The sequence below is a fragment of the Salvia splendens genome, chromosome 19, assembly GCF_004379255.2.
Source record: "Salvia splendens isolate huo1 chromosome 19, SspV2, whole genome shotgun sequence".
In the NCBI taxonomy this organism is placed as follows: domain Eukaryota; kingdom Viridiplantae; phylum Streptophyta; class Magnoliopsida; order Lamiales; family Lamiaceae; genus Salvia; species Salvia splendens.
Window position 1 is genome coordinate 28,229,792 of NC_056050.1, and position 16,239 is coordinate 28,246,030.

The 16,239-nt window shown below is 37.2% G+C and overlaps 2 protein-coding genes and 1 long non-coding RNA gene across 4 annotated transcripts; 2 read left to right on the forward strand and 1 right to left on the reverse strand.

Moving 5' to 3' along the window:
- Window positions 1-2,959: 2,959 nt before the first annotated feature.
- On the reverse strand, window positions 2,960-7,545 carry LOC121778081 (kinesin-like protein KIN-10C). 2 transcript variants are annotated; one of them, XM_042175362.1, is made up of 16 exons: window positions 7,248-7,545; window positions 6,432-6,594; window positions 6,116-6,316; window positions 5,839-6,019; window positions 5,528-5,733; window positions 5,212-5,444; window positions 5,087-5,123; window positions 4,680-4,769; window positions 4,450-4,584; window positions 4,280-4,355; window positions 3,927-4,198; window positions 3,802-3,848; window positions 3,526-3,547; window positions 3,367-3,435; window positions 3,244-3,282; window positions 2,960-3,160 (listed from the first exon to the last, which is right to left on the reverse strand). In XM_042175362.1, exons 1-16 carry the CDS (start codon window positions 7,460-7,462, stop codon window positions 3,119-3,121), a joined length of 2,028 nt encoding a protein of 675 aa, XP_042031296.1. In that variant the 5' UTR covers window positions 7,463-7,545; the 3' UTR covers window positions 2,960-3,118. The 2 variants fall into 2 exon arrangements, with proteins under 2 accessions (XP_042031296.1, XP_042031297.1); XM_042175363.1 differs by having other exon boundaries at window positions 7,279-7,463.
- A 2,678-nt stretch (window positions 7,546-10,223) lies between these two features.
- Window positions 10,224-11,480, forward strand: LOC121778804. The gene is made up of 2 exons (XR_006045730.1): window positions 10,224-10,539; window positions 11,090-11,480. It is a non-coding gene; the product is annotated as an uncharacterized LOC121778804 (long non-coding RNA).
- A 2,884-nt stretch (window positions 11,481-14,364) lies between these two features.
- LOC121780383 (60S ribosomal protein L36-2-like) lies at window positions 14,365-15,907 on the forward strand. The gene is made up of 3 exons (XM_042177976.1): window positions 14,365-14,514; window positions 15,382-15,581; window positions 15,680-15,907. Exons 1-3 carry the CDS (start codon window positions 14,413-14,415, stop codon window positions 15,708-15,710), a joined length of 333 nt encoding a protein of 110 aa, XP_042033910.1. The 5' UTR covers window positions 14,365-14,412; the 3' UTR covers window positions 15,711-15,907.
- Window positions 15,908-16,239: the final 332 nt, after the last annotated feature.

Below are 16,239 nucleotides of genomic sequence, written 5' to 3' on the forward strand. Positions count from 1 at the left end.
TCTGTTTATAACATGTACATTTTCTAAAGCACGCAAGACCCGCTACACAAGTGTTTCATCATTTTATAGTTACTGACATACAGTGTTTGTGTGCGTAGTGTGCATTTTATAGGGTGAAAATTAATGGCTTGAACGTGTTGGAATAAGAAAGAATGTCAGGGACTGATAATTTATGCATCTTACGCTGTCCACATTGTTGATTACAATGAGTTAAGCGGTCCGGTCCGCTCCGCGTACCTCGTCCGCGCATCTAGAGAGGCTAAGCTGTCCGCCCCGTTTCCGACCCAAACACGGAGCGGCCGCTCGTAACATCGCAATGAAAGAAAATTATAGCAACTTTAAATGTCGTCAACCGTCTAATATTTATATTTTCGTAAAATATATAGGTCTTCTTCCCTATTTGTGTGCGTGGACAGTTCTACGCTATCTGTTTCTGCTTTAAAAGCAGCCATGTTGTTATAATCGACAATTAATTCTTGAAATTTCTTCTTTTTCATCACTATGCACTAAATAGTACTAGTATTACATTAGGGGGCTGTATACACATATGGAAGCAGCTGAAGCATGTGAAAATACGAGAGAGAGGTGATTTATGCAGATTGGTGCCACTCCAGGATGGCATAATAAAGGGCATAATCTGGAATTAGGTCGCTGTTGTCAAGCTTGAGATTTGTCATAGGTGAAGTCTTGTGACCACTGCTGATACATCCTTGTATCGCATCCAGCTATATGCGGATCCTCCATGACATCCTGCACGATCACCCTACGTTTTGAGATGGTTTAAAATTTTCAGTACTTTCCCTCTCCAACTTTTTGAGATGGTTTAAAATTTTCAGTAGCCTCAATGATAGTAGTATCAGAGAAACTGGTTCCGAAAAAATGTGCAGGCAATATACTGAAGGATAATCTGTATGCAATGCCCTATATCTGTTAATTTTCCTTACAGAAGAGTCTTACTCCCTCTGGAGTTCATCCCGTGTCCCCTTATATGTTATCAAGAGATTCACAGCTTGAACAAGCTTGTCTTCTAGCTCTCTGAGCAGCGGGCCTCACTTAGTTGTCTTTCTAATGCAGGCTTCTGGACCTTGATCAGCTGAAGTTCTTTCAGAATTTCATCGTGCTAATTTTTCATTTTCTCAGTTTCTTGCCTTACTCTGACCAATAGTTCCTCAGTTTCTTTAGTTCTGTTAATCTCGTCCTTCAAAAGATTTTCTGCTGCCTCAGCTTGAGTTGAGCATTATAACGTATCACATGTATGGCATCTTTCAGATTTATATGTTAAGTAATGAATGAAATGGAGCTAATCCGGAAAAAAGACTTTGCAAGGAAAATTAAAATTTCTTAAACTTCAGTAAATGTCAAGTTGATGAAAAGAAACCATCTTATGCTCAACAGCAGGAATCATGGATGTCAAGTGCTGCTTATGTCTATGTTTCATAGTTGTAAGTTTATGATTTAGACTGAAATAAGTACTAGGAGTAGTATTATCCTCCACTGATAGTTTTCCTTATTGAAAAATAGCATTCTAGACGAGAAGATAGTTTGCACTTCACTACCACTAACAAAGAAATACCGATTCTCACCTCTGGCAGGGAGCAAACCAACCTATCATTAGTGTTTCACCATCCGTTTTCTAAAGAAAAAGATAACAAAAGACTACAGACTAACATTCTGCAATGTCTCTTCAACTGCTGTCTGTTTCGACTTCTCAATGGCTACCATAGTATATGCTTTAGTTTAGTTTCCAGATCACGTATTTCTTGTTCTTCATATTTCGAATCCTGGAATATTATCTTATCAAAATCAAAATCTATAAATCATATAGCATCTGCAACCACATTCATGTTATGTACAAGGACCCTATTAACAGTTGTATCATTCATGAATGACAAAAATCCCTTCAAGTGCATAAAGCTGAAAGATCAACTGCCTGTTTTTCGAGCCACAGCAACATACAAAGACGTTTCATTCATCCACATGGTCCAGAGTCCTCCTAAGATATTAGTATCATTAAAGGCATAACAAATGAATATCCAATTGTTCATAGCTCTATCATGCAAAGACAAAAAAAAACATTGTTGACTTTCCCGACCTCCACATTCCGTCCGAGTCAGCAACGACTTTTCCACCTTCACATTCTGTCCGAGGGCCACATATATGGACGAAACGCGATTGCCAATTTCCTCCGTCACAAATTCATCGTTTCCAGCTTTTACTTATTTTATATCCGTGTGAAAAAAAAAAGATGGTTTTTGGTGAAACCGTGAAAGGAGTTAAACTAAATCGTAGTCAGCGCACCGGTAATTTATGAGTTTTTTGGTTAATTCCGAATAACTTCATTTATGAGTTTGTTGATTATAGTAATACTCACGGTCCTATCCATATTCCCTCTGAACCTTGAGCATTTCTTATTTGGCATGAAATTTCATGAATGTTGTTTTGTATTATGTAGAGAGAGTATAAAAATAAGAGAAAGGATGATGTTTCTATTTCAAGAAATGTGTCGATTAGAATGAGATTTAAAGTAGAGTTTAGGCTGATTCTCAAAAATATGGACTCTACTATGCCATCTGTAGTGAGTAGAGGGCCAAGTTGTCCTTCTCCATCAATTTGTTGAACTTTGCCATGTTAGATCTTCGGGAATAGTATATCACTTATCGACAATATCCCATAGGCTTTGGGACATAAAGTACGTCCTTATTTTGATAGCCCAATTGGTTACTTGAAGGCGTGGCCATAGTGAGAAATTAGATATGGGGTTGGAAAGGTGTAGTGAAAACTAGCTATGCTGATCCAACCAGGCTCTGGTACCACTGATGGTTTGTAGAAGTATATTTGAATAAGAGAAGGGTCTCTTAATCTCTTCTAATAATTCTATATCTTATTTTACTCTCTCCACTCTAACTTTTAAAACATCAATTTCTTAAATTTCCTGTCCTAAAGAAATACGACTCAACTATTTTAGTACGGAGGGAGCATATATATATATGGGAGACTTGTAAACATGTTACAATAATAGATGTTGTTTCATATACATCAGCATCACACGCAAACTGTCTCTTAAATTTTCATCCAAAGCAGTTTCTTCCTCTAACACCGAAATTAAAAAATTAAGGAATCAGAAAAGACCTCCAGCAACTTGTTTCATCATGCCTTTTATCTGCATATTCAAATATTGAAAATGTAAACACTAAAGTTTTCACCATAATGCAAAGAAACATGATAGCCGAAAATGCTAACAACCTGTTTTGCTGAAAGGCCGATATCTTGCAAATCATCGAGCTGTATTATATAGAACATAGCGACATTCAGATTGTGTACACAAAGACGTATCTAACATGTTACTATTGCAAAAGATGTTCTTACACTTTTAAATGGTTCAGGAGATTCTTCGCGCATTTCCATAATGTATGTAGCTCTCTTCTCTCCAATACCCTGCATTAATAAAAGAATTACTCCACGATAAATCAATCTAGTGTTTGGTAATGCGCTCATTAGTTTGAGACAGTGCGAAATTTTAAATACCTTCAAGCTCTTTAATTCTTCCCTGCAAATGCAAACAATGAAAAAAGAATCAGTTATTGCAAATTCATTATCATCCAAGAGACCAAGACTATCGATTTAATCTTTCAAATGTAAACATTTACTGGATGGATGAGAATATAGTTACAAAATTAATTATATTATACTTTAAATTCCAGCATAAGCAAAATGAATAAGTAATTGCATTTCTCTCTCAGTAAATTGGAGTGCATGATAAAGGGCATATCATGATGGAGTACAAAATAGTGATCAACGTACTTGTTGGCAGAATTCAAAAAGTTAAGGTACTCGTGGACAATAGAATTCTGCATCACAAAAAAATAATGAATCATTAAGATAACCAAAAATGAATACTACCATAAATATATTTTTGCATCATGTACCTTTAGTTTAGAACTGCAGCTGTCAAAAATACCCTGTGGTGTACAATATCTTGCACTTGTACAATCCATTGCCGGAGTCTTTGGTTCTTGATTATCATTATAGTTCTCTTCATTGTTACAAGGTGTGGCTATCTCATCTGGCATCTTAATAGACAATGGAGTTGGTTCACATAGAGACTTTAGGTTGTTACATATTTCTCTAATTCTTTCACTGAGTGGTGGGGATCCATCGCCCTTTGTATATAAATATTTTGTTTCATTGCATGCGATAGCTGATTTTTTGGCATAAAACAACAAAATAAGTGAAGTGTTATTGCGTACAGATACTATATCATATCAATAAATTAAATTACCTGATTCAGACTGTGTATGAACTTTTAAATCTGATATGTTGTCAAGAGTTTCTTCAAGCCCAGATACCTTACTATCCTGAGAAAACGCATATAGAAAGCCAAGTTAAAAAATTTAAGCACAAGTAGTATTTACTTATCTCATTTCTATACTCTGACATTAAATTGGATACCGTTTTCATCAAGATAGCTAGATCATCAGTGGTGGCACTAGTGTTACCCTCCAACTTTGGATCAGAATTTGAATTTGAATCTATAATATGCTCCACAAATGAACTACATTCTGAAATTAATGTGTCTTGTGTAGCCTGCACAATTCATAGGTATAAAATTGTATAGTTAAAGACATTGTCGACAATTATGCAAAACCATAACCAAGAAACTATATCTCTAACTTACGCACCTCTTCTAATGAAAACGGTGCAACAGCCAAAGCATGGTTTGGTGGAATTTTGGACTTGTGGCATGAAGTATCTTCAGATTGGCATCTTAACTGCATCATTTTCAAACAATAATATACATTGAATAATTTTATGTGCGAGTGTATAATGTGCATTAGATTAACAACCAAACAAATGAAATCTGGCACTGAAAACTAAAATTTACAATCATTTTAGAATGCTTCATTAAATATGAGGTTCCTCATATTACACCTCTCAAATCGCATCTTAATTGCATCTATTTTATAACCTCCTATTGAATGAAGGGGTGCTCTTTTCGCACAAACATTAAATCTACTAGTTGAAAAACAAAAGATGCTGAGAAAGAACAACAATTGATTAGGGAAGCTTCACAATTTGAGGCATATACCTGCGAGTTGACCTTCTTCCTTTCATCAAAGAGCTTCCTTTAAAAAAAATAAATTAAAGCATATTATTAGAAATTCAGCAGCACCTCGATCCTCCCGTTGAAACCAACCATGAAAGTAGTTTTACCTTCCCTTCAAGTTGCGACTATCCTTTGCTGCACAATGGAGCTGACTATGTCCAAACGTCTTCTTTGCACTTACAGAAGCTGATATTGTCTTCCCACTTTGAAATGATGAAAGTTTTTTCACTTTTGCTGGGGTCTGACTTCTATTGGTTGAGTCTGTCAACACTTGCTTGATGCTTTGACGACGAGATATTAAATTTATGGAGCTAAGAGAGTCTTGACAAAAGAAAGGGTTCTGCACACCGAAGTATCATAATATTATAACACATTTAAAGTGATTATCAGATTGATGCAATATTACTAGTAAAGCTCATGTACCAAGCAAGTGAGCAGTAAAACACGATTTCCTCCACAAAGGGAGTCTTGTAAAATCCGAGTGAGTTTACTTTCGCGATATGGCACCCGTGTTTCATTGGCACTGATAGCACTAATAACATTCAGTAACGCATAAAGTGACTTATTTTTCCTATTACTATCAACAGGTGCAGTCCCTTGTCTGCTATTTTTTCTGAGATCTTCATAGCCTGTATACATTAGAACTAAAAATAAGCAATTGTAGGAAATATAATAAATCATTTAAACAACTAATAAAGTTCAAAATGCAAAGAGCATTTTCATTAGAAAACCACCTGCTAGGTCAACAAAATTAATCTTGTTGGCCAGCTTGACTTTCATTTTGCAGTCATCTGACGATATGTGCACCATCAAGCCCTTCTGGTGTGACTGATCAGTTACTACTTTCTGAGTATTCTGTGAACAGACCTGACTAATGTACATATTCTGAAATTCTGTAATAGAATTTACAGGAACCTGACAAAAGAATCCATGTTCCACGTAAATATTGACTGATACTAAAAAGAAGACGAATGCATATAACAAATTTAAAAGTAAAACCATAATTCTTGCCTTAGAAAGTCCTATAATATTGACTTTGCCATGAGCATCATCCAGTACTTTGATAGCAGGATGGTCGGGGTTCAAGAGATCCTTCACATTTTCTTGCGTTAATTCATAAAGAGATATGGAAACTGACTTTCCTGTCTCTTTTGCCTTTGCAAGGATGTCAAACATTGCCATCACTGCTAAACCAGGTTTCTCTTGAGATCCCTTCAGTATGTAGGAGAAGAAGCTTAGCATGGATTTATTTCAACAGTGAAGGTAAATGCCAACTTCATATTAAGAATTTAAGAAAGAGAAGCAAATGGTCAGAGAAAGCATAAACCTGGATGGTGAAAGTTTTGCCACTTCCTTTAGCTCCCAGAGCAATGACAGATGCATTTCGACCCTCAAAAAGTTCTCGCACAAGAGGTTGTATCTCCCTTGAATATATTCTATCAATTTCTTCAAGTTGTTCATAGCAATAATCCAGCTCATAACCATCCCTTCTACAAATAGATGGCATAAAACAAGATTATATCAAAGTAAAACCATGTCAGTCTTGGGATTTATGTTTTTCTTCAAATCGGTCAATGACTTGATACATAATCGTTACTAATATTTCAAGATAGGGCATAAACAAGTAAAAAACTTCAAGGATGTCAACACTTAGTAGATCATGTATGTTGGACATGAGTCACGATTCGTGTGTTATTGTTTACATAGTACAGACAACATCTCAACATATATAGCTTATTTAACTGGAGCCAAGCTTGCACCATAAACTGAAGCTGGAGTTTTTCCTATGATGGTTAAGAAAGTGCACAATCTAGATAGTTAAAAGAAGTCGAGAAAAAGAAACATTTCTAACTCGATATAGAAGAAGTTTTGGCATCCGTATGTTCAGAACTTACTACATAAACTTGATACTCTAAACTCCTAAAAATTAAACGCTCTTTAGTCTTTACAAAACTCAGAGACATAAGCCCTAAATAGAACTCCTCAATTTCCACGTAATAATCTCCAAACAAGTTAAGATTAAAAAAATAAAAATAAAAACAATATGAAAAATGCACAATATACCACCACGGACCTAATAAAACACCAGCAATCAATCACATAACTCAAGCGAGAAATTGGAATTACAAGGAGAATAAATTACTTGGTAGATTGAGTCTCAAAATAGACTTTACACTTTTGAGACGAGCCGTTCTCTTCCGGATTTTTGACAATTATCCATGGCTTCGAGTCTTGGTTTAGGGATTCAGATTCCCTGTGTGTTAAACCTCTAATTTTCCCGATGATTCGAACATTTCCTGGATTCGAGCAGCGATTAGATTTCAGAACGTTGGAGGTTGCAGCAGCTTCGAGATCCATTGCAGAATTTGAATTGTGGTAGAGTGCGAGAGCCGTTGGTGGGAGAGATGGAGCGTGATTGTGTGATTTATGGAGGAGATTGGTAGGCGGTATTTTCTGTTTTCAAATCTTTGATTTAGCGCATGTGTATTGCACGTGCGTGTGAGATGAGTTAGCCCACTACTCCCTCCACTACTCCCTCCGTGCACAAATAAATGTCAAGTTTGATCAGACACGAATTTAAAATAAATGTATTGTAGTAGAAAGTGAATTGAAAAGATTAGTGGAAGGTGAATCTTATTTTTATACACTCCATCGTCTCATTTTAAGTGGTGCATTTGCGTTGCGGCATGAAATTTTATGTAATGTTGTTTTGTAAGTTAAATGAAGAGAATAAAGTAAAGGGGAAAAAAAGTAGGGAGGGTGATGTTTCTGTTTTAAAAAATGTGTCAATTATGGTCGGACATCCTAGAAAAGAAAATATATCACTTAGGATGAGACGAAGGGAGTATTATTTTCATAATGAAACGTGAATGATATAAAGTTAGTGAAACTACAAAATTTTGAAATCTACAAATCTATTTATTTATTTGATTGATTTTGAAGGATGATAGTTTTGAAAATCCGCAAATATGTACTCCCGTCGTCTCAAGATAAGCGGAACATATTCCTTTTAGGGATGTCCCACTATAAGTAAGTCATTTCCATTTTTACTAGGGGTGTCGAAACGGGTACCCGTACCCGTTTGTAGCCAAAATCTTTGTCCCGTTACCCGACCCGCACAATGACGGGTACCCGCCTCGTCGGGTACGGGTATCCCGTACCAGACAGGCAGGTACCCGTACCCGACCCGTTTAAAATATATTCATCACGTTGAGCTCGAGAAGCAGATGATGGATAAGTTCTACTGCGCCGGGTTCTGGCAGAGTCCGTCGCAGAAGAGCGATACCTCCGCGCTTACAACCGTCACGATCTAGTAAAATCATAGTATCTCAAATTTAATTATACTGATTCAAAATGTGTAGTGCCTATCAACATTTGATTTGATTCTGGTTGTTAAAATGTTTTTTTAAAGATGTGTTGGTTTTGTATAGGAAGTCTATATCTGGTGTTTTGTTATGCTAGATTAATGTTTTTTTTGTTGATATTTAATTTTTGACGTGTTTTGCAATCGTTATAAACTGAATTCGTGTTTGTATTGAATATTTATATTTAAACGGGTATATAAGCTGGTATCGGGTATACCCGATACCCGCAAAAACCTGAAACTCAATACCCGTACCCGAACCTGTTCCCGCTTATGTCGGGTAGCGGGTACCCGAAACCCGACGGGTAACGGGTCGGGTGTGCGGGTACCCAATACCCGCTACCCGTTTCGAACCCCTAATTTTTACCAAAAAATCATCTCTCGTACTTTGTCTCATTCATATTTCTACTTTAACTCTTAAAATATCAATTCCTTAGACCTTGTGTCCAAAAGAAGTGTTTCGCTTATCTTAGGACATAGGGAATATATACAAATTAATTTAATCACCAATATGTATATGCTATTTAAAAATGAAAACATAAAAATATAATAAAACAAGAAAAATATAACAAAAATCAAAATTAAAAACAAAATGTTGGATTTGTAGTTTGAAATCACAATATCTAGAACTCATCAAAACAAATTTATTATTTGACTAAATATTGATTTTATATCGAATCAAACAATTGTCACGTGTCAAAATCACGAAGAGTATTGGAATTAAAACAAACTACTAATAAAATAGCTAATTTGTCCCATATTAAAATAATAAGAAAGATTGAAGTTGAAAATCTATTTATAAAAGGTTCAGTTAAGCAACACAAAACTTAATCCTCATTTGAAGGATTACATACAACAAAATATAATATTCTACTAATCCACAAATATAACTTTAAGTAGGCATCATGGTGATATTATAACTTTATTTTATTTTAAAAATATAATTTTAGATCTGGAATATCTCTCACCATATATAATCCAGTATATACTCCTTATGTCTCTTATTTGTTTATTCCATTAAAAATGAAAGGTTTTTAAAATGAAAACAACGTCATTTGTATTTTCCATCTCTCTTACTTTATTTGTTCTCATTAGCTCACAAAATAGCACTACATAAAATTTCATGCCTAAAAACAAATGTTTCATTTATAATAGGACGAAGGGAGTGTTTAATTGGACAAAATGACGCCCATTTGCGAGCTGACAAGTGGACATCACCAACGAACCAAAATGTGCCACATGGGTGGGGGAGTGTGTCCCACCAGAAGGGCGCAGGCCTTCCAAAGGCCGCTCGATGGGACGAATCACCCGCAACGGTGGACTGATGCCACCCGTCATGCGGAAGGGCCAGCATTACTTCAGACCAATTGTTGTGGATGCTCAAAAATTAATTAATTGCTTATTTTGAATTGAATGTTTGTCCATTTTTACTTCAGATTGTCAGCAACAAGCCGTCTAAATTAATTAAGTCTACTCTCTATTTCCTAACTAAGTTGAGTTGCACGTATTTCTTTTTTTGAGTTATTTCATTTTTTTAAAAAAAAACTATACATCCCATCACTCTTAATATATTTTATTTTTCTTAGTATTTTATTTCTGTAACCTATTTTTTATCACAGTTTTTTAATTTTCGTGCCAAAAAATGTTGAATTAATTAATTTTAAATTGGACCGTTGTTGAATTTTAAGTAAGGTTTTTAAACTTTTTGAATTTTTATTTTAAATTAGTTTGCCTGAATTTATTAGCCGCAGGGGATCTCACATTCTCACCCCATTAATTTATCCCTCTTTGCTGCCTAGGGTTCACCATAGCAGCCGAATTGCAGAACAAGCTCATTTTCTTCTTCGCTACTGGATTTTTTCAGAAATGGGAGGAAGTGGGAAAATCAATAAGACAGACATGAGCGATAGTGTGAGAAAAATTATGTCGCCGTGCGATGTGGAGGCGCTGAAGAAATGTCTGGAAGAGAACAAAGGCGATCAGAGTAAATGCCGATCACAAATCGAAGCTTTCAAAAGCGCATGCTCAATTAAGAAACCCACTTCATCTTGAAAAAAATACGGTTTTTGAGGTTTTAGCTTAATCCTTCAGCCTTTTCTTTTATTTTCATTTGAGACTGATGCAAGTTGTAAAAAGCTACTGCACATGATTTGGATTTGGTAGTAATAAATAATGGTGTATTTGTTAGTATACCTTTTTAGAGAAAATTTAATGGTTCAAAATGGGGATTCTGTGTCAATGTTGTAGTCAACTTCTATTGTCATGGGTGATGAACTGTTCAGCATATGGCTAGTGGATTGATTCGTTTCATCAACTAATTTGAGTTTAATGCATCTGTTTGTTACCTCTAATTTTTAGAATTATACGTAAACCATGGTGCATTCACTGATATTTATGATCTTACCAGTAGATTTGCTGTAAGTAGTGATAAGATTGGGATTATATTATTTCAACACACTTAATTCAATCTATGAACATGTAAATAAGTTTACTGTTATGTGCAAAAACACGCTTAAAGAATGAAGCTATGTTCAGATGCATAACATGCATATATAGTACACTCGATCATTAGCCATTAGGTGATTTCCTCAACAACATGTGACTAGACTCGTTCCTTTCAGCTCGTACCAGCTCTCCCGTCTCTTGGTTTGGGCGGATGATCCCGTGGAACAATATCCTACTGATTGCTGTGAATCCACATCCTTTGAGGAACAACTAAATAACATCTCAGCGTAAAAGACTCATCACTACGATCCTTAGTTAGCGACTCATGTCTTTCCCTTCTTTGCCGTGCTGGAATCTCACAGAAGAAGCAGAGGAGCTTCGTCATCTTCATAGTAGCGATGACCAGATTTCACCAAGTTTGAAATGAGTAGATTAATGAAGTTCTTGAATTCTTGCACCAGAACCAGAATTATATGCTCATGTTTATTGAAAATTTATGAACAACTCAGGTCTAGTCAATATGTACATATTGTTGTACTACTACATATGAATTCCATTTTTCACAAACAAAAGTATAAATAGGTCAGCAGAGGCACTGCATATGCCTGCAGCTGACGTAAGAGACTCCAAGGGAAGTTCGCAAGTGTTGTAGCTCCCAACTTAACGGAAACATATATCAGGGTATGAATAACCCCGTCCCCATTTCCGGCCCCAGGTCCCCTCCACGTCATCATTCCTCTACAGTTGCGGCCCAGGCCCCAACTCCTCTAACCCTGCAGGCCGCAACTCGGGCCGCAACTAATAAATGACACTATTCACAACTCCAACATATTTAACTCGTAAACGCAATTCGTTCAACAATTGAAACCGGGAAAATGCATTGTTCATTAGAAAATTAACATTACATTACTAGACGAAGCAAATTTAAAATACTACAAACCCGGGCCACGACTACTACTTCTTCATTTGGGCGTGAAGGTAGGCGATCATCTCACGGTGCAACTCGAGCTCGTCGTCCGACATCTTCGACGTATCCCTCGCTGCCAACTCCGTCAGCTGGCGCATCCGCCATGTAATATTCATCTCCGACAAAGTGTCGGACATCTTATGCAAAGACGGATTGATTGGCGGTGGCACCATGGCGGAGTTGCTCACAGTTTCCTTCCCCTTTGCTTTCCTCTTTGCCGCCTTTGTTCCCATCGGGCGGCTCTGAATGCTAGGAGAGGAGCCAAAGACGTCGTCGTCCGTCACGTTGAGGTCGATCATCGGACCTCCATCGCTCGAAGAGTAGTTTCCGGAGGCGGAAACTTTGGTTCTCTTCGCCGCCCTAGTTGCCGTCGGCTCGACACCGCTCGTGTACTTCGGGCTCTTCTCGACGAGCTTCCAAACGTCGAAGTACTTGAAGGCCTTCCTCCCGTCAGAGAAGAAAGCCTCCTTCGCCTTCTCGACGAGGTCCGCCTCGCTGTGCCCGCTCGGCCACATCCGGACTACGCTCGATCGACCATTTAGGACGGCCAGCGTTATACTTCTGAGCAATCCGCTCCCAGAAAGTCTTGCTGGTCTGCTGGTTACCGATGATAGGATCCTCGGCGACGTCGATGTAGTTCCTCGCAAGCCACATTGTCTCTTGCGGGCCGTACTTCTTTGGCCCATCCTCCTCGCCGACCTTCTCCTTGCCACGCTCTTGAGCGGGCTCCATCTCGCTGATCTCGAATTCATCGGTGTTGACCGGCGATATAACATCAACGTTGCTACCGACTCTCGGACTAGGCTGTGGCTGCTATCGTTGCGACCCCGGTATGTACCAATTGTTCGAGTTAACGAACTCCTCCATCTCACGTTCATCGCTGTTGAACCAATCCATTTACGTCGAAATAAAGGGTATAATATAGATTGAAATGGAATGCACGTAAGATTGATGCACAAATGGAATGCTCGTATTTATAGACACAAAATCAAAAAAAAATTAAATAAATAAATTGGACGTTGCGACCCCGGTATGTACCAATTGTTCGAGTTAACGAACTCCTCCATCTCACGTTCATCGCTGTTGAACCAATCCATTTACGTCGAAATAAAGGGTATAATATAGATTGAAATGGAATGCACGTAAGATTGATGCACAAATGGAATGCTCGTATTTATAGACACAAAATCAAAAAAAAAATTAAATAAATAAATTGGACTTGCGGCCCTGCCCGAGAGCGTGTAACGCTGGGCCGGGACTCGCAGAGGTGGCCCGTCCCCCGAATAACGCCGTCCCAGGCCGGGCCGCGGGACGAGCACCAGGCCGGGATCGCAGCACGGGGACCGGCCCAGGCCGTGCCGCCTCCTCCTCCAACGCGTGGGACGGGCCGGGACTCGCGATTTGCGGCCCGGCCCCAAGCGTTATTCATGCTCACGCGAGTCCCGGCCCCAAGCGTTATTCATGCTCACAAAACCTCATTTCAATCCATGTATATCTCTATTTTTCATTACAAACCAAGAAAAGTATATATACCTTTGGAAAATCCAAATGCCAAGAAAATGGAATACTCTACTATAAGATATACTAACCCAGGGTGTTAGTGTTATTTATCTCAAGTTCTCAACTATTGAAAAGTGAAAAATATAAAAGCACAATCCTTAGAGCATCCACAGCGACGTGCCGCTGGCATGGCACACCCCTGTCCGCCGCTGCGCTCTTGTCGCTGGCACGGCTCTGCTCGATACATAGAGCACGTCTGTGCAGCTAAGCAGGGCGACGTGACACGTTTCTATTGGCCGTTGGCATTTTATTTTTCTTTTTTTAAAAAAAAATAAAAAATAATACCAAAAATAAAAAAAAATCGGGCGAAATTCGGCCACGAGAAGTGGGTTTTTTTGATTTTATTACCATTTTTTAAATATTTTTTTTAAAAAATTAATCCCAAAATCATCTATAAATACACACATTCATCATCCATTTGAGCGAAATTCGGCCACGAGTAGTGGATTTTTTTAATTTTATGAATTTAATTATGTAAATTTTAATTTTCAGGATTTTAATTATGTACTTTTTAATTTTTAGGATTTTAATTATGTAATTTTTATTTTTTTGGAATTTGTAATAGTATTTTGGATATTTTTAATGCATTTTAATTTTGTGGAAATGTTTTTATTTAAATTGAATAATAGAATGGTGGGACCCTTGAGCTTGTTCTTGCGGAAGAGCACAACTGTGGGTGTTGTGCTCTTGCCTAAAGATAGAGAGTAAAAGTGGGTGCGTACCCACATCCGTATCCATTGGCAAGAGCACGAATGAGGATGCTCTTATACATGTTATCTCATCCATTCATCATAAAAGAACAGATGATCATAGTCATTCATTTATATAAATAAATCAAATTTACTAAATTGGACTCATTTATAAAAGAGCCCACTACTAATGCCCAAACCTAAGCCCAAAGTCACTAACTATAATTACGTTAAAAACTTCTTCACCTCCATCTTTCTTTCCAGTCACGCCTACATCTACTCCATGGCTCCAAAGCAGCAAAACAGTGGTATCTTTGTGGGGTTGAAGAAAGGTCATGTCGTTACCCCAAAGGAGCTAGCGCCACGCCCCTCAGACAGGAAAGGGGTGAGTTGAATGCCTTTTTGTTATTGCAATTTCATACAGTGCTGTCTATTTTAATTTTTATATAATTCCTGAATTTGTGTCATGTACTAACTTGCTCCTTTTGTTTTTGCAATTCTTAATCTATGATTTTCTCTGGCTACTGAAAGATAATCTTTAAATATACGCACATTACTGATTCATTTGCTAGAATCATAGTCACTAACAAATGTAGCCAATGATTCATTATGCTCAAATTTAGTTATTCAAATTAGAAAGTTGTCTTACTCTGTTGTTTTGTGATGCCCTAATTCACTGATACATGAGCTCTATGAACTCATAGTCACTGAAAAATGTATTTGTAGGATATCAGGAATTTTGATTGCTAATGTTTAGTTGTTCAAATTTGGAACTTGTGCTACTCTGTTGTTTAGTTATGCCTTAATTTGGTGATACATGATCTCTCTGAGCTGATTCAAAGAGTTGGGATGTTTGAAGGAGTAACCTTTTTTAGATATACTAGCCTTTGAAGGTAGACATTTTGTATATAGTCACTGACAAATGTAGTTATATGATCAAGAATTCTGATTGCTGATGTTTAGTTATTCAATTCTGAACGCTGTCTTACTCTATTGTTTGGTTACACACTAATTCAGTGATACACAAACTCTTTGAGCTGATTCGGAGAGTTGAGATATTTGAAGCAGTAACTGTTTTTAGATGTGTATGATAGTTGGAAATTTTTTATTTCGTTAAAGTTTGGAAGGTAGACATTTTGTATGGGAATGTTTTTTTGTCTGATTGATTGTGTAGAAAATCCGTTTCCCTGCTTTTGGTAGTCCCATTTGGTCTTTCAACTTGTTTATGCTCAGAACCTATGTTTTAATTCAGAAAACAAGCAAGCGAGTGCATTTCGTGAGGAATCTTATCAGAGAAGTTACTGGATTTGCACCTTATGAGAAGAGGATCACTGAGCTTCTCAAAGTCGGGAAAGACAAGCGTGCTTTGAAAGTAGCCAAGAGAAAGTTGGGCACCCACAAGAGGGCAAAGAGGAAGAGAGAGGAGATGTCTGGCGCTCTCCGAAAGATGAGGTGAATTATCTTTGTACCTCCTTTAAAAGAAATGGTGAAATAATATTTCTTTCTTTAGTACTAGTATATCTTATTGTTCTTTGTTCTTGTTGGAGCAGGGCTGCTGGTGGTGGTGAGAAGAAGAAATAGAGAACATGCTCTTGGATCTAATTTTTGTGAGAGTTGATTAGGAATATCCTTTGATTTAGCGTCAATCAGTTGTTTATTTGCTAATGACTTGCACAAATGAGACACATTTTGGTTTTACTTTATCAGTACCATCTTCTCTGACGCTTGTTTTAATGAAGTTTTAGTACTTGGAAATGAAAATTTTGTATGGTTTTATACATGCAATTAGCAGTTTAGCTTAAGCTATATGACTGTTTATAGTAAAAAAATATGTAAAAATAAAAATAAAATTTGTTCATTAAGTCGCTTGTATAATCTTTGGGTTGTCTCTCATGGTCCATTATTTATTGACAAACTTTTAATACTATATTTATAAATCATTTTTTGGTAACACTCATCAACTATGAGTTTGGATTTGTTGTATTGTGTATTTGTGTTATTATTTTGCAAAAACCAAATACTGAATTCATCGCTTATGGTTGGACCGGGGCAGTATTAAAAATTAAGCATTCTGGAATCATCGCTCAGTCCCCAACTCACAAGGAATCTT

Excerpts from the sequence above, each read along its gene's own strand:
- LOC121778081 (XM_042175362.1), bottom strand. The coding sequence starts at position 7,462 with ATGGATCTCGAAGCTGCTGCAACCTCCAACGTTCTGAAATCTAATCGC. Across the intron at positions 6,595-7,247 it reads TTTGAGACTCAATCTACCAA|AAGGGATGGTTATGAGCTGG; the intron begins GTAATTTATTCT and ends ATCTATTTGTAG. Across the intron at positions 4,585-4,679 it reads CACCGTTTTCATTAGAAGAG|GCTACACAAGACACATTAAT; the intron begins GTGCGTAAGTTA and ends TGAATTGTGCAG.
- LOC121780383 (XM_042177976.1), top strand. The coding sequence starts at position 14,413 with ATGGCTCCAAAGCAGCAAAACAGTGGTATCTTTGTGGGGTTGAAGAAA. Across the intron at positions 14,515-15,381 it reads GCCCCTCAGACAGGAAAGGG|AAAACAAGCAAGCGAGTGCA; the intron begins GTGAGTTGAATG and ends GTTTTAATTCAG. Across the intron at positions 15,582-15,679 it reads GGCGCTCTCCGAAAGATGAG|GGCTGCTGGTGGTGGTGAGA; the intron begins GTGAATTATCTT and ends TTGTTGGAGCAG.